Source organism: Eschscholzia californica, unplaced genomic scaffold (assembly GCF_041429995.1).
Source record: "Eschscholzia californica isolate CP2 unplaced genomic scaffold, dmEscCali1.0.p SCAF_5, whole genome shotgun sequence".
NCBI classification, from domain to species: domain Eukaryota; kingdom Viridiplantae; phylum Streptophyta; class Magnoliopsida; order Ranunculales; family Papaveraceae; genus Eschscholzia; species Eschscholzia californica.
Window position 1 is genome coordinate 44,283,087 of NW_028238472.1, and position 20,443 is coordinate 44,303,529.

The following is a 20,443-nucleotide window of genomic DNA, read 5'->3' on the forward strand; positions in this document are numbered from 1 at the left end:
GCTTTGCAAACTGGTTTGCAAAGCTTTGGAATCCCATTTGCATTGATTTGCAATCTGGTTTGCCTTGCAATGACTTTGCACACACTTTGCAATCTGATTTGCAGAGCTTTGCAAACTAGTTTGCACTACTTTGCAATTTGATTTGTCTTGCAAAGCTTTGCAATCTGGTTTGCAACGTTTTGCAAACTGATTTGCATTGCAAACTGGTTTGCACTCTCGTTTGCAAACTGGTTTGCAATTTGGTCAGTTTCGTCATTTCCCTATATTAGATTATTTACAAAAATTGCATAGGGAGCTGAAGCCTACAAAAAGTTCATAAATCTTTTTTAACCAAAACTCAAATTTTTTAGGGAGTTTTGGCCAAATTTTCCAAACAAAAAAGAAGGGTCCACCATCCCACCATTTTGGTGGGATGAACAGTAACAGACCAAATATGGTCGGTCACTGTTCATGGCACAAGAGATTTTTGGTGATCCTCAGTGTCCTTGGGGATGCTCTTAGAAAAAAATCTGCAGTAATATAAAAAATAAAGTTACAACCTTTAAGCAATGCAAGTTTTACCTTGATAAGAATGCAACTTCTTACTTGTCATAGCTTCTTCCAAACAAAGATTTTGCTCTTGAAAACTGAACACAGATATCCATCCTAAGGCATTGGTCATTAGATGCAGGGTCGTGGATGGGTCGGTGCTGGCAGGCATCCCCCACTGCCCCCCCCCCCCTCCCCCCCCACCGGTGACCTTCATCGGAGAAGAGAGTGGTGACTTGGAGAGAGAGAGAGGTGAGTTGGAGAGATATGTAACGTGGAGAGAGATGAGTGGTGTGAGGTGGAATTTAGATTTTTTATTTTGAAAATACATTAATAGGAGGGGTAGTTATGGCATTTGTGTGAAAATAGGGGGCCATATTTGAATTTACAAAAATTTGGGGGTCATAAAGGAAGCTGGTCAAAAAGTAGGGGGCCGTATAGGAATTAACTAAAAAAAAAAAGTTAATTTAGCTAAATGTAAATCTTAGCTAATTTACAATCATTCGAGGACTAAAACCAATTACCCATAAAAAAGAAGGGCATGTTTAATCAAAAAGTAGGGGGCCATGTATATCCATTTGATTCAAACTTGTCTTATGTAGTTATGTATAAAGTCTCAGTTGAGATTCTATTTCCTAGATGAGACGATCGAGGTCCTCAATTTAGAAGACACATTTTCAAATGCATAACTCTATAAACTTAAAAATTACGTTAGGTGTCATTTCTTAGATGGATTTTTCAAGAGAAATCTTTTGATATTTGAATCTCTTCTTAAGACATATTAGAATTAAATGTTACCGCATCATCTTAAGACTCGAATTTGAATTTCGCATTTGATTTTTTTTTTCTTTGTAAAAGATTTTTGAGTCTTGAATTGAAAGTGTTTGTATTATTGATTTTTGATGGTTTAGTGCATCCCCAATGGTTGGCATAAAAAAAATAACGAAACCAAAATATTTTATGAGGCCAAATACAAACATTTAACTTAGTAAAGGGATTAAAAAAAAACAACTTAAAAGAATTATAAATTTCAAAAACAAGAAATTGGATCAGAGGCCTAATTTCATGTTTTTTTTTGTCAAAAAGACAAGTTATCTTTTTGTCCTTTTAGGCCCCATATATAATTTGGAAATAGGCTTGAAGGACAATTCTAAAAGCACTCCCATTTCTTATGCCGAAATTGCCATTAGAATCTTAGCTTGCGAAGCTTTGGAATCCCATTTGCATTGATTTGCAATCTGGTTTGCCTTGCAATGACTTTGCACACACTTTGCAATCTGATTTGCAGAGCTTTGCAAACTAGTTTGCACTACTTTGCAATTTGATTTGTCTTGCAAAGCTTTGCAATCTGGTTTGCAAAGTTTTGCAAACTGATTTGCATTGCAAACTGGTTTGCACTCTCGTTTGCAAACTGGTTTGCAATCTGGTTTGCAATAAGGTCAGTTTCGTCATTTCCCTATATTAGATTATTTACAAAAATTGCATAGGGAGCTGAAGCCTACAAAAATTTCATAAATTTTTTTTAACCAAAACTCAAATTTTTTAGGGAGTTTTGGCCAAATTTTCCAAACAAAAAAGAAGGGTCCACCATCCCACCATTTTGGTTGGATGAACAGTGACAGACCAAATATGGTCGGTCACTGTTCATGGCACAAGAGATTTTTGGTGATCCTCAGTGTCCTTGGGGATGCTCTTAGAAAAAAATCTGCAGTAATATAAAAAATAAAGTTACAACCTTTAAGCAATGCAAGTTTTACCTTGATAAGAATGCAACTTCTTACTTGTCATAGCTTCTTCCAAACAAAGATTTTGCTCTTGAAAACTGAACACAAATATCCATCCTAAGGCATTGGTCATTAGATGCAGGGTCGTGGATGGGTCGGTGCTGGCAGGCATCCCCCACTGCCCCCCCCCCCCCCCCCCCCAACCCCCCTCCCCCCCACCCCACACGTTGGAGCTTGGGTTACCGGTTGTGTGGGCGACACTCTCATTAGCAAGGGTTCAATCCCCACTCCAAAATAATTTAGTTGGTCCATTAAGTGGTAGCAAAATAAGATTTTTGGAGATTGAACTTCTTATATGCCTATTTTATTTTATTTTATCTCAAAATAGTTCTTTCGAGTTTAAATCAAATAGTGGTTGAGCCAATATTATTTCTTGAACTTGACACAATCTCTAAGTAAATTCAGATTTAGCAAACACTAGTTTGTTAAGGAGAATTTTAATTTATAAAGCTTTTCGGATTATATAACCTCTTAAATCTTATTTCTAGATATTGTTTTTCGACCATTGTCTCAAACTTTCACTATGTTTTGCTTCCTAGTTGGAGGTGCTTTGAAGGACTTCTTGGACCAGTGTTCAGGTAATAATTTATAAACCTCAAATATTGAATTTCGATTCATTCATAATTTTTTATATATAATTGAATCAATTAATTAAAACTTTTACCTTTTTTTTTTAAAGATTAATTTTTAAAAATTTATTGACATAAAAAAAATTTAACTTTATAATTCAGTATAAGAGGGTCTCGTCTAAAATTTGACACGAGCCCTCAAATCATCAGCCACGACCCTCACTAGGTGACGCCAAGACACTCGCATCGAATGAAAGTGAACGTACATGCAGATGTCGTTGTTGCGTTTAAGTTTAGCTCGTTCAAAATAAATGACTTTTTAAATTTAAAGTTAAAGTCCATCTCTACGGCTCACTCGGTCCATCGTCTACATAAGGGAACTAACATTTTCGCGCACTTTTACGTTTTGTTTATTACTACATGTTTTATGCAAATAGGCGGTTGTATCTTCCATATTTGTAAATGCAACCATAATACCTTTTTGTAGCACATTGGTGTAGTATCATTAGTTTTCATTGAAATAAATCCCCAACTTTGGAGACAAAATTTTGCTTTATGCACCATAATATGGACATGATCAGGAATTAAATTGATTTGAATATACTAGTATATATTTTTGCCTTTAAGAATTTCTCTATCCTGATTCAGAAATCGAAGGTTAAGATCCTTCCCCATAAGTTAGAATCAATCTGATTCTCTGTATAATACTTCCTTTTTCAAAATTTTATTAAGGGCATTTGTTTCCCGACTTCCCCCATTCTCTCTCTCTCTCTTCCGTTTCTATTTCCTTCTCTCTCTTCTTTCTCGCAGAACCCTAAAACCCTGATTGATTCTTTGATTCCACTGCAGAACCCTGAACCCTTACCTACTGACTACTAGTACTCCCAGACTTTCAGCCAATTATTGTGACTTCTTCTTATTTATTTAGATAAAAAAGGAATCCCCCTTTTTTGATCTTCTTCCCAAAATCTCTGTTTCTCTTCATTTGCAATGGAAATAAGGATCGAACCAGATGATGTTAACAAAAGTTCTTCTGCCATTAACTATTTCTCTGATCAAGCATTGGGTGGTAAAAAAAAATTACTCCTTTCTCTCTCTAGCTTTTTCTTTCTGTTTAAATTTCTCTCTCTCTAAATTTGTCTATTTTCTGAATTTGGGTTGTGTTGTAGCAGGAGTTTTGTCAAATGGAGTAAGAATTGGGGAGCTTATGAGGAATTCTGATCCATTAGGAGAAGCATATGTAAGAGAAATTGAAAAGAATCGAATCAGGGAAGAAATTATTGTATCTGAAATCATCCGTAAACGAGCAATAGAAGCAGAAGTAAGGAGAGAATTAGGTTTACCTATTCAAAGAGAAGATGGGTTTTCTTTCCTGGGTATTTCTTCATTTCCTTCGGCCTGGTCAGATCGGAGAGGCCCATTGTTACAAAATCTTCATACCCATGATTCTCAGACTGATGATCTTAGGGTTTCTGAAGAAAAATCGCATTTTTCGGCTCGTCCCGAAACAGAAGATGTTGAAAGTTCCCCTTTTCAACGAGATCCTGGTGCAGCTAAAGTTGCTGAAGTTAAGAAAGGACCAGTGTTGTTTATAGTAAGGCCTTAAACCCTAATATTTTACTCTGTTTCTTGTGTTTTTTAGTATCAAATAAATTACTTGCTTGATCACTTGAGAATCCTGCTTATAATTTAGGATTTATCTTATGATTTATGGCAAAATGATTTCTTCGACCTTTTTCTCGAAATGGGTTATTGATGATCAGTTGTTGGTCGTGTCAATTTTAACCCGAAATGCTTTTCGAATCTTAGCAAAACTTAGGAGACTTTCATTATGGCTCCATATTCTTCGTTGTTGCATCATGACATTTTCGGTGTTCTTTTTATTCCTAACCTTTGTTTATTCTGCATTCTTACTTTGTTGTTTCCTTTGAGTGCTTCTAACTAGGGTTGTTTCTTTTATTTGTTGTTGCTATCTTAATTTAAGTAATCGTCCACTTTTTGTGATAATCGATTTGAGGTAGAAATCCCATTTCAAGTCAATTTGTTCTGAGTATTACTTATTACATTCGGTCCCAAAGAACCACCTAATCCAAAGGATGGTTTGTTGGAGATTGTCTTTTCCTCTTGAACTATTCCTTTCTTTCTTGTGTCCTTTTTGTGTTTGAGAAAGTCCTATTTTAGGTGCTCCTTATATCCGATAAGGTTATCGTTAGTTTACTGCATGGTAGGCGCTGGCTAGACGTAGCTATTACTTGGAATGCATTAGTGCATTACTTTTGATGGCTAGCCTTTCTAGAAACCTCTAATAATATTTTGACGCCACACTTTTTTGTTTTACTACCTTTCTCTGCATGGCGATAATATGCACAATTGGACAAGATGCATTGATCTGATCTAATGTTTGAGCAAAACACTAACGAGTGCAACAATTCTGTTGATATTGATTTTGGATGTACCCCATGCATCTTATTCACCCATGGTTTATTTTATTAACACACTTTTCTTACACCTTATTTACACTGTCCTGTGGGCTCTCGTGAACATGATCCCAATGGTTGATTCTTTTGTGGATATGATTCTCTCCATGTATATCATCCCTTTAAAAATACATTTCATTCTTAATTTTCTTACACAAGGTAAGTGTCATTGAATCTGAAAGGTTTAGTTCATACATTTTTACCTTTGGGCATTCAATCGACTTCCTAATGCGTGAGAAAACCTAGAATGAGTTATATTTTTCTACGGATGATATGTAATGAGGAGATTAATATACAAAGAGGAATCTACCTTTAGATTATTTTCAAATGAGTCCCACGTATGGTGCAAAAGAATAAGGAGGATGGTCGTAAAAGAAACGTGGAGTGAACAACATAATATAGGCCGAGCCAAAGATATGTTGTCTTTAAAATAACATACTGGATCCTTTTTACCATGGTGACACAGGTGTACATGTCAAACATGAGGACATGGTAGCGAGTACCTGGTACACCATTAGGTTGATTTGGTAGAATTGGTCTTTTGTTTCCTAGCCCCTAGGTAAGATGTATTAAGATGTTGGCATTTCAACCAGTTGATCTAGGGTGAGGTCATCTTATTCACCGAATCTTCACCCTGGTTTAAGGGAGATGATGCCGACTACGGTTATATGTTGTTGGGTTGGGCCTGGCCCTTGACTATTCATGAGCTAGATTTGGCTTGCAGAAATAAGAGGTGATTTTTGTTGTTATGAATTGTAATGTAATCCATCCATATCTCAGATGATTTCCCTACATCAGGATGTTCACTCAGTCACCTTGTTGGTGTCTTTGAAGTCTTCCTAGACTTCAAAGATAGCTACAAATGAAGGATCACTGTTAAAGGATTCATGCAATGGAGGAAGTTTAATTTTGAGTGACATTTCATCCTGAACCATGTCAGGTTTATTTTAAAAGAACAAATTGGCATGTTTCCAGTAACTTAGCTCTGGATCTGACTAGGATTGGTTTAATAATGACTAATGACTAAAAATTGAACATAGCTGGACATTGAATATGGAGCCAATTGATGTAAAATATCAAAGAGGTACATGTATCATTAAAACTGCGATTCTCCTATCTTCCTCGTCCTCCCTCATTCTGTGTTTCATCTTCTTGTTTAAATTTTTTGCTCTTTGATTTTTATGTTTGCATTCTATCTCTTCGAATTTGTTCTCCACGGACCACGCTCGATGGTACACATAATTCAAGGTTTGACTTGAGTTCCTAATATGCACCAAGTTTTGATATCACAAATTATTGTAAACTAAGCACTTGACATTGGGTGATCCACCCGACTAACTCAGGTATCATTTCAGATTCGAGGGTAGCCTGAGTGAGTCATAGGCTGAACCCCAAGTCAGCTGTTGTATTTGTAACTTTGAATTATTGGAGTATAATTTGAATTATTAAGTAGTTTTTATGGCAGTATCCATTTCCATACCACTTGGAAATCGACATATAAACATATGAGTTTGTGGCTCATGGACTATCAAAGCCGATTCTCATCAACAACTGATTGTCTCTCTTTACCAATTTGTAAATGTTCATAATATGCAGTATGGGAAATTTCTTAGGATTTTAGATAATCAATAAAAACTTAAAAAGAAGTTTGATATATCGTGGTTCTTGCTTTCGTAACTCTATTTTCTTTTGGTTATGCGGCTTATGCTCTCCTCTCTGTCCTTGTCGCAAAATCCTGGATGACGAAGTGTGTAAATATGTTTAAGAATTTTTGTTTCTTGCTGTGCATGGATTACTTAATGAGTAGGGACATTATATGTTGTCTTTTCTACATGATATTTACCATGGTCAGCAGGGTCCACGCGAGATGACCGCAGTACCGAAATTTTGTTGAGAATATGCTCCTCACTATGCAGATTAGCTGCTCCAAAAACTGTTCCATGCTAACGTTTCGTCCATCATCTTTGGGTAGAACTGAATGTCTCTTTACTTTTGACTCTAATGGAAGATGATGGGTTACGAAGTTTTAGTTTTGGAGTAGTTTATGGTGAAGATGATCTATATGGCCGAGGAGAACATTCTGACAAATAGAAAAGAACAATTTTAAGATCAAACAAGAGCCACGAGAACAATGGAAAAAACTGTATGGGGATCTTGACCTTTATATTTGTGTAGTCTTCTATTTTGATAACAAGTATTAGCTTCTCCAACATAAGAAAAATGAAAGTTCGATTTAGTTTGTTTCTAGTAGTGTTACTTAAACATTTCCTGTGAAAGTGCCTTTACTTTAGGTACTTAAATTTGCATGTAGAGTTGTCTTGGTCCTAAACAGTAAAACAGTTACGAACTGATAGCTGTTTTTATCTTCATGAACTTGGATCTTAGAGAGAAAATCTCTTTTGCTTTCATTCTGTGATGCTAAAATTTTATTCTAGTCAAAAGTTAAACCATTTCTCTTTGCAGTGTAAGGTTTCTCTGCATAGTTTAGCTCGAAGTAGCTTGAGCCTGAATTGACTATGGGGAATTTGTGCTAAATTTTCCTCCGTCCTACGTCCCCTGCCCCCATTACCCCCTTCTGTTTATTTACTTGTTAGTGGCAAAAGACATCTTTTAATTTTTTGTGTGATGTTATGTTTGTGTGTATATATATATGGCTATGTAAAAAAAAAAAAGTATTGGCTGATTTTGGTCCGAGTGACTCCTGAGGTACTTGGTCATGCCAGCACCAAGTCCTGGCCCAACTACTTAGGTTCAAACGGTTTGTTTCTAACTGGCATTACTGTTTATTGGAGTTATTATATCTTTTAGTTAGTTTTCCTTTGTCTCTAGATTTTTCTAGACACGGGAAATTCTTGTGGTCTTGAATTTTGGTTCTTGATTGTAAATTTGACCATCCCGGTTAACGAATTTAACAGACCAAAATCCAACAATTAATGTATGTGGTCTAGGGCCCATTCTTCAAGGTCTAAAAACTGTGAAATAAGAACTTGGGTGCCGGAACCCTTCTTTCCGCCCCCATGATACCTTAAAGGTTGCTGTGACATATCTCTATTAGGCATTAGTCTCATATGCTCTTGCCGCCCCAAGATGAGGTGAAGTGTGATTTTCTTTTATAATTTTCGAGGTGAAGGGTAGAGGTTATTACTCGAGGAAGATTACATTTACTTAATATTATTTGTCAGGGACCAATTATTTCACGATGACTATGATAAAACTATCGTTTACTTTGTTGTAGGCTAAGCCTACAACCAGCAACCTTGTTGGGACAAAGAGGAACGCAGCAGCTATAGGAGGAGGAACTGAATTCATTTCTCGAAAATCGAGGAAGAAAGTTCAAAAGGAGTGGACTTGTGATATCTGTAAGGTGAGTGCAACATGTGAGCAAGGTCTGAACGAGCACCTCCAAGGTAAGAAACACAAAAACAAGGAAGCAGCCTCTAAAAGAAATGATGAAGCTAGCAAGGAACCTGATATGCTGCAAAAGAAAAACGACAACTCTGAAACGACTGATATTATTAGCAGCTTCCCAAAACAAAGTGATGAGAAAAAACCATTGCAGATTAAGAAGAAGGCGGTGGTGGTTAAGAGAGCGAGAGAAGCCAGACCTAGAAACGTGGAGAATTTAGAAGATTTGAGGAAGAAATTTAAGTTTTGGTGTGAGAATTGCCAGATAGGGTGCCATAGTTTGGCTGTTCTGGGTGATCATAAGAGAGGAAAGAAACATATTTCTCAACTTGAAGCGGCAAACATTAGCACCGAAGCCGCTGCTGAAAAAGAACAAGTTGAAGCAGCGAGTGAGGAGATGATGGAAAATGTTGAAGGAGGGAAAGAGGAAGAGGCTCGTGAGGAGAGTATACTAGAAATGAAGGCGATGCTAGATGAAGTCGTCGGAGGAGAGGAAATCGAAGGGAAAGAGGAAGATGCTCATGAGGAGGGTATACTAGAAACGAAGGCGATGCTTGATGAAGTTGTAGGAGGAGAGGAAATCAAAGGGAAAGAGAAAGGGGCTGATGAGGATATACTTGAAACTGTTGCAACAGAAAATGAAGTGGCAGGAGAGATGAACTAGAAAGAGAGTCATATTTTTTCAGAACCAGCAGTGAACTTGGATGATGGTAAGTTAAGTTGAAGTTACTGTAGTTTTCTGTCGTTTCAATTGACATATTAAATATGCTTGTGGAACCAGCATATGACAATGAGGTAAAACTAAAACCCCTGATCGATAAGTTTTAGGAGATTTATAACTTTATTCACATGAAACTAGTATAGTCACTTTGGAACAAATTAGGTGTTTCCTCTCCTAATTTTCGTTCTTAGTTCTCCATTCCTAATAATATATTAATGTTTAAGTTAACAAAAGATCCTTAAAAGCATATGATTTTTCTCACCAACTGCTCACACTGTGTGTCCATTCCCTTCAGGAAATTTGTAGGTTCAAATCTGGGGTATTTCAGCTCTTATATTATTATCAACCGAAAATGTAACAATACTGTCTTCTTTTCCTGAAATGGTTATATCTTCCTTGTCTTCTTAAAAGGAAGATTTTACATAACCTTACCATTTCCACAGCCCATGCTCAACCGTTTCTAAATGTTTTCGCGCTCGTGATTTGGACCTGTTTTTGTTCTAATACACTCACTTTTCATTTACACGTATTTTCATTGAAAGTCTTTTAGTTGGTGACACCATCTGAACTAGTTCAGAGAGGTGAATCTGATTTAGATGTTTGGGTTTCTGTATTCATCTTACTGACAAAAAATTGAAAGCAATATTTTGTAACGGCAGTTCTCTGTTGACGATTACCGATGAACTCAATTAGAAGAGGCATCTGACTTTGATATTTGTGTTAAATTTGTAGTCATCCGACTCAAAATCAATTGGCAATGAGTGGAGAGGACTTATACATTATATTCTTGGTTGCTAGTTACCCCTTCTCCCATGTGGGACTATTCTCACACGTCCCTTCACGTGTGGCGTGGTTAGCCTAACACGTGTTTTTTTTCTTTTGGGTGACGTGTAGTACGTGTGGCTTTTAAGCCTATCATGTGTGGGTCTAGTTCTGATACCATGTTAAATTTGTGGTCATGCAACTCAAAACCAATTGGCAATGTGGAGAGGACCTATACATTATATTCTTGGTTGCTAGTTACCCCTTCTACCATGTGGGAGTATTCTCACATTTTGGATATCGGTTCTCATCTTACCGAAGGAAAACCGAAAATAATACGTAGCCCTCGATTTTACGTTGGTAAGACGGTTTCTGACTCCATATGAGCTAAACTCGAAAGACTCCGATTTTTTTGTTTGCCTCCTACTCATTTTAGCAACTGAAAAATGCGAGTTTTTTTTTGTTCTAGCGTCTGAAAAATGAGAGTAATGTGAAAAAATTAAAAAGAAGAAAATGAAAGTGTGAACTTTTCATTCATATTCATTTGTCAATCGCACAACATTTACTTGTATACGAAATTTGATCCTAGAACATTTACTCAGTTTTACGTCGGTAAGACGGTACAGGTCGTTATCAAATTTTGAGGTATCCATGTATATTTCAGAACTAGAAAGAGAGATTCGGTGGGATTAGAGTTTCCTATTAGCAATATAAACATATATCCTAGAGATAATTTTTTTTTTTCATTCTAACGAATCCTTTTGTAACTCGTTTTATTATAGTTGATGTAACTCGTTTTATTATAGTTGAAATCAAGGCGTCGTTATTCACCGTGAAGTAGGTTTAAAAAACAAACATTAGTACTAAGTGCCAACGGTTGTATGCAATAAGCCGACATAGTTATTAACCAACCGCGTGACATACTTAGCGATAGTTCAACAACATGATGTTTATAGCTCACTAATATGTTCGCTTACCTCTCAAAAAGCTTCAGGTTAAGGGGTCTACCTACACCAAGTTCTTTGTTTTCCACCTAAGGCACAATTTTCATTGAAAAAAAACTTGAAACAGAGATTATGAACTGCTTTTATACCTTTTGAGTAGATGCTTTCCTTTGTGTTAGTCATTTTGTTTTGATCAAATTTTTTTCCTATTACAATGATTTTTCCTACTAAAACACCGATACAAATGATATTGAAAGAAGATAATGGTGTGATTTTGGTGTTCCTACCAGCCTGGTTGTGTACTTTCAAAGTCACATTGACGCTCGAATTAGTTCAGTGTTGCAGGTTTAAGGAATTAATTCAGTAAGGAAAAGAATTGTCCCCTTAGCGCAAACCTGGTATGCTTATATAGGTTCAGTTCGCTGTTGTAAGGCATCGACTGAGATGATCCACGGGTAAGACACTTGCTTAACGATACACGTGGCATGGTCGTTAATTAGTAAGAATAATCTTTGGTTATTGCATATCTTTTGACACTGACAGTGCGTGTATGAAAAACAAATATTTAGCACTATCTGATCCTCCGTGCAACTGCTATTCTCCTGGGCAGAGCGGATGATCTCGAGCTAGCTTCTACAGACTTCCCTATGTTGCTTCCTTGGTCAGAGCGGGACTCAGGGACACAACTAGCTCAGATCCACCTCTTTGCTTGCCCTAAGGCAGATAAGAGCTCAAGGTGCCGAAATCGTTTTCGTGGACATCCTCTAGGCGCCTTCCTCTTAGACTGTCTAGGCCGAGAGAACAATCTTACTCTTGAAATGGCCAACCGAAGGCTTGCTTATCCTCTCAGACTATTCTGAAGGCTTGCTTGTCCTCTCAGACTATTCCCAATCTGAGGCTACTCAAAATTCTTTCAGATATGAGAAACTCCATTTTAAGGGTTGTAACTACTTCGAAAACTTTTCAAATAATTGATCAAAAGACAAAAACATAAAGGGATTTTAGAACTAGTTATTAATAAGAAAATGGAGGCTTTTGAAGCGTTTCTTTAGTCTCTTTCTACAAAGAACAAACTAGAGATGATATCCTTAAGAAATAACGAAGAAAATTTCACTCTAAATGGAAAGTCAAGGATATCTCAAGGCGCCTACAAACGAAATGGTTGAAAGGCGAGGCCTTTAGAGAATAGCAGGAAATAGTGGTGTTGGTGAGAAAAACGGAGTCCAATGTGAAATCCTATTTGGGCCATCTTAATAACATAAGATGTAATATCATCTTTTTATACGTAAAATTGTAAACCAAAATTTTCACTTCCGACTACATATTTGTTTTTGTTATATTTTAGATAAATGTGAATGATCAAAATAATTAAATATGTATTTGCTGTTTCGAAGTTTTTATTACAAAATAACTTATTAACCAAATTACATTCTTTCACCGAAAAATGTATATTAAATTCTATATAAACACATTTAAAAATCATTATTTAAAAGGAGAATGAAAACAATAAATTATTGAATTTCGAATTCTGTATCTCATGGCCTCTTGCCTAAAGCATATACATGTAACTGACTATTTGGAAAAAACAAAACTGAAAGGATAGTATTGAACTCACGGCCTCTTGGTTCGAAAACTAGGTTTTTACCCACTAACTTTAAAACAAATTATAAGAGTGATTTAGAAATTTATATTTATAAGTTGTTATTTGAGGATGACTCAACTCTCTGATTATTATTTTCTTTGGCCGGTGTTACAGCGAAATAAAAAAAAATTCGAGTGTGAAGTTTCGTGTGGAAACAAAAAAAATTTGATTTTTTTGTCTCCCCCAAACAATCAAATCCTTTTCATCTTCTTCTTCCTTTCACCTATCATCTCCGGCGACTTCCATAATCTCCGGCGACTTCCACCATCTCTGGTGACAATTTTTTTTTCTCCTCCTCTCATCTCCGGCGAAGGGGCTCCTCCCCTTCGCAGGAGAAAGAGAAGAGAGAGAGAAGATGATGAAGGCGCCGACCGTCGCCGGCACCATCGGGCCGGCTGTTTTTTGCCGGCAACTTATAAGGTGCGTTTGGTTTGAACTTTTTTTGTTTTCCACCGTCTTCCCCAGAAATATTTCTGCTTTCCCGAAAGCGGTGGCCTTTTCTTTGGAATTTGAGGGTGGCCTGTGCCTTCACAACTATGTCTCTTTCTGCCACACCTTTAAGCAGAACGACTCTTATAGAAGCGCCCCATTAAGTTTATTCATGGTGCTTATCAGCCCGACCGAATCTAGACCGTTTAGGGAAGCCCGACCCGTACGGATGAGGGGAGATGTCGCCCCAGGTTTTATATTGGTCAGAGAATGGCTACATTCTGAGTCCGGTGGGCTAGTCTGGTCCGACCCAACAGTGAGCCCGAAACGCCCGCTACCCGATTTACTCGTTTGTAGAAGTGCCCATGACGGACCATGTGCAAATTATTTTTTATTTTACCTGGCCCAAGCTCGCCCGACAACTCTAGTGTTTGACAGAATTGGGAGCCCAGAACGCCCGGCCCGAGACCTTAGGTACCCATGGGTACCCGAGTCCGGCCCGATTCCCACCCCTATGGGGCATGTGGAGGACGTGGAAACATATGGTTGACCAATTCAGTTTTCAAAGATTAATGTCAGTAAAAGAAGTAGTAAAATATAAACCCTCGATGCATTTCCAACACCGAATAAATGCGTTTCACGTGTTAATCTGCATGATAATGTCGGATCCACGTCAAATACTACATTGCCACGTGGTGAAGATATATTTTTATCCGTTAAAGTTGGCACACCTCTCGGTGTGGATAGCGAGTTATGAGCATTTATCCCGTGTTCCCCTGCCCTCCCTCGCCTACATACCCCCTTCTCACTATAGGGAGATGCTTTGAGTATTGAGAGATGAAAAAATTGGTAGATGTTTACTATAGAGATATGATATTTGGGTTAGTTAAACATGAAATTCCGTGATTGCACCATTACGAAAGAGAAATATGATAATGTTGTTAGCGAAAAAATGCAGATATACCTTTACTAAAGAGAAATATGGTATTTGGGTTAGTTTAACATGAGATTCGACAGATGTACCTTTCCTAAAGAGAAATATGACATTGTGGATACCGAAATGTGCAGATGTACCTCCTAAAGAGAAATATGATATTCGGGTTAGTTAAACACGAGATTCGGCAGATGCACCATTATGTAAGAGAAATATGATATTGTGGTTAGCGAAAATATGCATATGTACCATTCCTAAAGAGAAATATGATATTGTGGATAGCGCAATGTACAGATATACCTTTCCGAAAGAGAAATATGATATTGTGGATAGGTAAACATGAGATGTACTCAGATAGTCAGAAGTACCTTTAAATATGATAGTTTGGTAGCTAAATGTGCAGATGTACCTTTACTAAAGACAAATGTGATGCTTCGGTTAGGTAAACGTGAGATGTGATCAATGCTTTCCACACCTTATCAAATTAAATTCTTTCCCAAACTTAATACCGCTTGCACAGCCAAAAATACTCCTAAAATAGCGAAGTGGACTCCAGCATTATATTCTTATTTAAACTAAACACAAATGCCTAATTTGGTAATAAAAATGATTATATTGTCTCTAACTTAATTATTCACGATTATAACTCGAAGCTATTGCAGCCAAAACCTCCGGTTTGAGAGCTAGAACTAGTGAAGCCAAACCGCTCTTATTGGGAACCAGACGGATAGCAGAAACAAATACAAATTCATCACCGTCGAAAATAATAATCAACATCTCATTCAACATCTACAAGATGCTCGGAAACCCATTCAATGACAATCAAGGGTATATATATCCAGCGAATACTGAAATTGATCCCATTTTCTCTCACACCAAATTCACTTATAGTGGCAGACATGTAATAGTCCAGCACATACTCTAGCCAAATAGTGCAGGAACCATTGTGGTGATAGGTTTTGTAATATTGTACGTTCTCCCATCTCTCATCTCTGCGATAACAATGTTGGAAATTTTGGACAAGTTATTAACTAAACTATTTTACAAAATTAGAAATTAGTTTTATAATATTTGAATTTGAAATTTATGTCTAATAGTTATATCTTTTGATAAGTTATTTGGAGAGATACCTCTTTTTGTGAAAGGATTTTTCTACTTAAAAAATGTCGTTTTGTTTTCTATTAATAATGGTTTCTCGAAACATATTGATATGATGTATTGAGAAACATGTAGAAACTATGTCGAATTTTTTTTTGCCATCTTCTATGTGTTCTAATGCTCCTAAAGTGAAATTTCCACAAATTACTTAGTGTAGTTTCACAAAGGCTTGTCATGTTTTGGGAAGCAATTTGACTTGTAACCTTCAAGTAATCTCGATCGAGAGGGGGCAAATAATGTTTTAAGGAAAGTCTACATAGTAGATGTTTCAAGCCTCTAATCTCCATCCCTCTTCTATTCATCTTTATTTGTTTCCGAAGATAATTTTTCTAACAAATAATACTCTTCATTAATTTGATATGTCCTCAACAAAAAAAATATAAAAATAAGGGGCAAGTCAGAAAAAGTTAGTTTGGAGTGGCAAAAAAGTCGGTACGATTCTGTTTCAACAAAAATGTTTACTTCGGTGCATAAACTCTATTGTAAGCGATGTTTAAAAATGCGTACAAGATGAGCATCGAGGCGTAGGCCTCGAGGCAAAACATAGTACTGCATTAGAACATACGCCTCGGTGTTGTAGTAACTTTCTTATTTTTATTTAACTTCTAAAGGTAGTAGTCAAACTGGTTGAAGCAACCGAAAGTATTCATATACTTTAACTTTACTATTAAAAAATTAATTTTTTATAGTATTACAAAGAATTCAATGAAAAATATACCATTAGTAGAGTAAAATACTATAACTATATTAAAAAAATGAGATTGAAGCTACATCTTTTTACCACCTCGAGGTACTGCCTCACATTGTCAAACAAAACTACATTGAGGCGTAAAAATGTTTTTTTAAACATTGACTCTATGTATATAAACTCCGATATATGTAACATATTTTTGTTTGTAGATCACATAATTTTAAAAGCATTCTGAATCCAATATTATGCATTTTATATTGTTCACCATCCAATTGTTTATTGACATAAATGCGATTTTTCTTTTTTTACTCTATGTGTGTTAAAAGTCGGCTAATTGTGCATAAAAGCGGATGTATTTGGCCCGACAAGATTCGTAACCTAATTTCTTTAGGGCACCATTTAATAATTCGAGATACAAATTTTTAACTAGAATTTTTTTTACCTTTTTTTTTGTTTCTCCCAACCCTCACTACCATTCTTTCTCCCGTCTGAAAATGGTTGCTGACAAACAAATGCTGCCAGCGACCTTAGTTTTTGTTTTCAATTTTTTTTCTTACTACCACCACATCCATCATTTCTCTCTCTTCAGTCTCTCTCTTTCCATTTACTCCGTCGAAGGGGTGGGTCTCTTTTACCGGAGCCCTGATCTGGTTTAGTGGATCTCCCTACACCAGTGCATCCTGGTTTAAAAAATAATCTCTCAAACCAGTTCATCCTAGTATAATACTTTTTCGCCAGAATAAAAAGAGAGGGAGGGAGTGGGAGATAGAAAACGAGGAGAAAGAAGCGAAAGATAGGTGGTGGTGGAAGGAAAAGAGGAACAAGAAAGAGAGGAGAGAAATAGAGGTGGTGGTCTGAAATGGGTGGCTAGAGGTGGTAGGTGGGAACGGTGGTCATAAAATGAGAAGAAATAGTAGTTTTGTTGCCCCGGAAAAGTTGACAAAAAATACAACTTAGCCTTAAATATATACCTACCTTTTTTTTCCTAAAACGCCGGCATTGCTTTAAAGTTTTGGATTAGATATAGGATTTGTCGGAAAAATTCCTAACTAAACTAATATAATGTCCCGTTTTTACTAGTTTTAATTAAACTTGAATTCGAACAAATATTAAACGACCTAGTGAAGGTAAATCGGTCCCAGGGTCGTCGTCGGATTATAACCTTTGAGTATTAGAAAAGGCAAATACTAGTCATGACCTTTCAACAAAAGAAAAGTACTAATCAAGTGTAATAAGTCTAATCACTCGTTTATTTGTTTCTTTTGTTCTGAACTCAAATATATTTTTTTATTTTATGTGTTTTTTTAGAGAATGATCTCCATTTATTTAGCTATATTAAGGGAACACCCCAAAATAAAGATTGGGACTGGTCAACCCGAGACCTCTTGAATAGGTTCGCGCCCAACACCTTGGTTTGGGTTTCAAACAGGACGATTCATGTCCTTAATAAATGTTGTCAAAAGAGACCGACCTTAGTAAATATCTTCCCCAAGTGCTAACAACAATTTCTTGGGGCGGTTTAAGTCTTTTAGAGGCTCCCTTGATGTCCTACATGACTTAACCTAATTGTAGTAGCACATTATCAAGAAAAACACATTGAGGATAAGAATCAACCAAGTCGTAGTCCGTTTTAAACTGATTATAAAGAGGATAAGGTTACAAGAAAAGCTGACGCACGTCATCCAAACAACTCTCTCTCTTTCTTGATCATCATCAATTATAAATACTTGAGAAAACCCCTTCCTTGTTTTAAAAGTAACAAAACATAGAAGGAATCTCCTCTTTTCTTTAACAGAATATTATATAAACAGATCTTTTTTGTTTATCTTCTCCATCTCCATTATTGAGCTTTCCTTTTCTTCCGTTCCCTTTCTATTTTTAATATCTTAATCTGTGGGCATCTCTCTCTCTCTCTTTCCCAACCTTCCTAGTTCCTATCTCCTATATAAAAACAGGGCAAGCGAAAAAAAAAAATCTAGAGAAAGAAAGAAAGAAAGAGAAAGGGATATTTGTTTTGTGGGTGATTTTGAATTTGTGTTTGAAGATGGCTTTGGCAATTGGATTCGTTAATGGTGGATCATCTTGGATTAGAAATAATGGGAAGGGGTTTTTGAAGAATAAGAATAAGAAGAATAAAATAGGGATTTCTTGTTCTGCTTCTTCTTCTTCTTCAATTAGTTTGATTGATCAGTATAAAACTCTTAATATTCAACCTGGTGCTTCTGAAACTGATGTTAAAAAAGCTTTTAGACGACTTGCTTTACAGGTATATTACCATTTCCTCTTTTTGTCTCTCTAGGGTTAATCCATGGCTGGTTTAATCCCAAGAAATCAAATAGATCCCATCAATTTCAACTTTTAGAAATTTGGATTATAAGTTAATTTATGAAGTTGGAGGGGCGTAACTCTAAATTAATGATATTTTGATGATGATTTTTCAACAGTATCATCCAGATGTGTGCAAAGGAAGCAATTGTGGAGTACAATTTCACCAGATTAATCAAGCCTACGATGTATGTTATCAAACCCTCTCTTCAAACATATTTTACTTTCTTTAAGTCGCGTTTGGCTCCTTTAAAAGGATTAAAAAAAAAATATCTTTATTATAAGTACCACTATAGACTTTCAAATTCTAGGAAAGAAGGTCAACAAAAAAAAATCTAGGAAAGAATATCTTCGAAACTTCAAAAAATGTTTTCTTGGAGTCTATAGGTCCCACAAATTTTGCCTTAGGACCCTCGGATTGGACAGTTGAGACCCACAGATATAAAATCCAAGGGTACCGAAGTATTTTGCCATAGGACCCTCGGATTGGGCAGTTTGAGACCCCCACAGATAGAAAATCCAAGGGTACCGAAGTTCAACACAGATTCAACCCAATGAGATAGTGCTCTAGGATTGTTGGGGGGCGCCTCTAGACTCATCTTTTTTTTTTTTTATTATTCTTTGTGATGAGCTGTTTCCAAGAATTGTACGTTTGTATGAGAAAACTTGTTATTTTAGATTTACGCCAAACACTGCCTTAAAATTTTATTTCGTTTGTGAGTTGGTTCCACCGTTGGATCTCAAATAATCTAATGGATGTGATTTTATTGTTTAATAATGCAGACTTTGATGAGTTATTTGAGAGGTGAAGTACCAAACGACATGGATTTATCTCAACCGTCGGATTATTACGAAGATGATGATGCGATGAGAGGAATGTGTGATGAAGATTGGGACATGTGGGAAGAATGGATGGGGTGGGAAGGAGCAGGGATTCGGGACTACTCGTCGCACATTAATCCATACATCTAATTAACTAACAGAAATCTGTACCGTTCACTATCTCCATCAAATGGACGGCCATTGGATTCTTGTTTGTATAGTTTTTTTTTTCTCTATAAAAAGATGTAAATAGTATTTTAGTAACTGTGATGGTTGGTATTTGAAATGTCTGGATCCTTAACTTTGTGATAAGTAGCCCTTTTTTTGGCTCTGCCACATCGCAATAATAAAACTTGTTTCTCTTCTCAAGTTTAAATTTTCTAAATATTGCAAATTTGTTATTCTTTACGTCACGACACAGCACCTCCACGGCTCCACCTTAGCATGTACGCCCAAAAGCGAACAATACTCTAGGGACCATCTCTTAGAGCGGACGTAGCATGTGTCAGAGTGACATTGCACATATTCCCCTTGTCACAGGTCATGGCTTGGGCAAAACCTGGCGAATATGTATTATGGCCTTTCTCTCGGACATGTGCTACATATTTATGTGTCTGAGTCAGGTCGTGTTGTGTGCGAGCCTCTACCGTTGAGAAGAGTGAGCTATTCAAGAGGGAATACCTTTCTCAGCGAGGGGATGCTCCCATGCCCACTGTCTGGATGGTAGCCGAGATGCATAAGTGTCGAAGCTTCTGACTGGGTGAAAAAATCCACGTGATTTGGTGTGCTTGTAACAATTTTTGGTATCCTCTCTGATGGACGGGAGTCTGTAACTCAATGAAGCTTCGTATGAGACAAAGCGTGGCTCGCATTTGGAACACCAAGATGTCATCCTGCATTATTGGCAAGGCTAAGATGACTTGAAGGTCTATGAGATATTCGGGAAGGTTGGTTATGCATTATTGGCAAGGCTAAGATGACTTGAAGGTCTATGAGATATTCGGGAAGGTTGGTTATGCATTATTGGCAAGGCTAAGATGACTTGAAGGTCTATGAGATATTTGGGAAGGTTGGTTATGTACAGGAACACACACACTACATAGACGTTAGGATTTTAATTTCGACACTTCAACCCGTGTGTTTTGAGATATTGCTCCGGGTCGGCCCAACAATCCAGACAATTGGTGTCACGGACGAATGGCAGGCTTGAAGTATAACTTATGACTCTGATTTCATATAATGGGTATCAGAG

General features: G+C 36.8%; 2 protein-coding genes across 3 annotated transcripts; both read left to right on the plus strand.

The window, feature by feature from the left end:
• The first annotated feature begins 3,364 nt into the window (after window positions 1-3,364).
• Window positions 3,365-9,717, plus strand: LOC147539550 (uncharacterized). Of its 2 annotated transcripts, none has more exons than XM_086638874.1 (3): window positions 3,365-3,950; window positions 4,054-4,475; window positions 8,594-9,717. In XM_086638874.1, the coding sequence occupies exons 1-3, from the start codon at window positions 3,872-3,874 to the stop codon at window positions 9,425-9,427; spliced, it is 1,335 nt and encodes a 444-aa protein (XP_086495000.1). In that variant the 5' UTR covers window positions 3,365-3,871; the 3' UTR covers window positions 9,428-9,717. The 2 variants fall into 2 exon arrangements, with proteins under 2 accessions (XP_086495000.1, XP_086494999.1); XM_086638873.1 differs by having other exon boundaries at window positions 3,523-3,950; window positions 4,051-4,475.
• Window positions 9,718-17,603: 7,886 nt separating this feature from the next.
• Window positions 17,604-19,557, plus strand: J8 (Chaperone DnaJ-domain superfamily protein). The gene is made up of 3 exons (XM_086638886.1): window positions 17,604-18,310; window positions 18,489-18,557; window positions 19,153-19,557. The coding sequence occupies exons 1-3, from the start codon at window positions 18,089-18,091 to the stop codon at window positions 19,339-19,341; spliced, it is 480 nt and encodes a 159-aa protein (XP_086495012.1). The 5' UTR covers window positions 17,604-18,088; the 3' UTR covers window positions 19,342-19,557.
• The last annotated feature ends 886 nt before the right edge of the window (window positions 19,558-20,443 follow it).

Bases quoted from the DNA above. Each gene is read 5' to 3' on its own strand.
- LOC147539550 (XM_086638873.1), top strand. From the start codon at position 3,872: ATGGAAATAAGGATCGAACCAGATGATGTTAACAAAAGTTCTTCTGCC. The intron at 3,951-4,050 runs GTAAAAAAAAAT...GTTGTGTTGTAG, and splicing joins CTCTGATCAAGCATTGGGTG to CAGGAGTTTTGTCAAATGGA. The intron at 4,476-8,593 runs GTAAGGCCTTAA...ACTTTGTTGTAG, and splicing joins AAGGACCAGTGTTGTTTATA to GCTAAGCCTACAACCAGCAA.
- J8 (XM_086638886.1), top strand. From the start codon at position 18,089: ATGGCTTTGGCAATTGGATTCGTTAATGGTGGATCATCTTGGATTAGA. The intron at 18,311-18,488 runs GTATATTACCAT...ATTTTTCAACAG, and splicing joins TTAGACGACTTGCTTTACAG to TATCATCCAGATGTGTGCAA. The intron at 18,558-19,152 runs GTATGTTATCAA...TTAATAATGCAG, and splicing joins AGATTAATCAAGCCTACGAT to ACTTTGATGAGTTATTTGAG.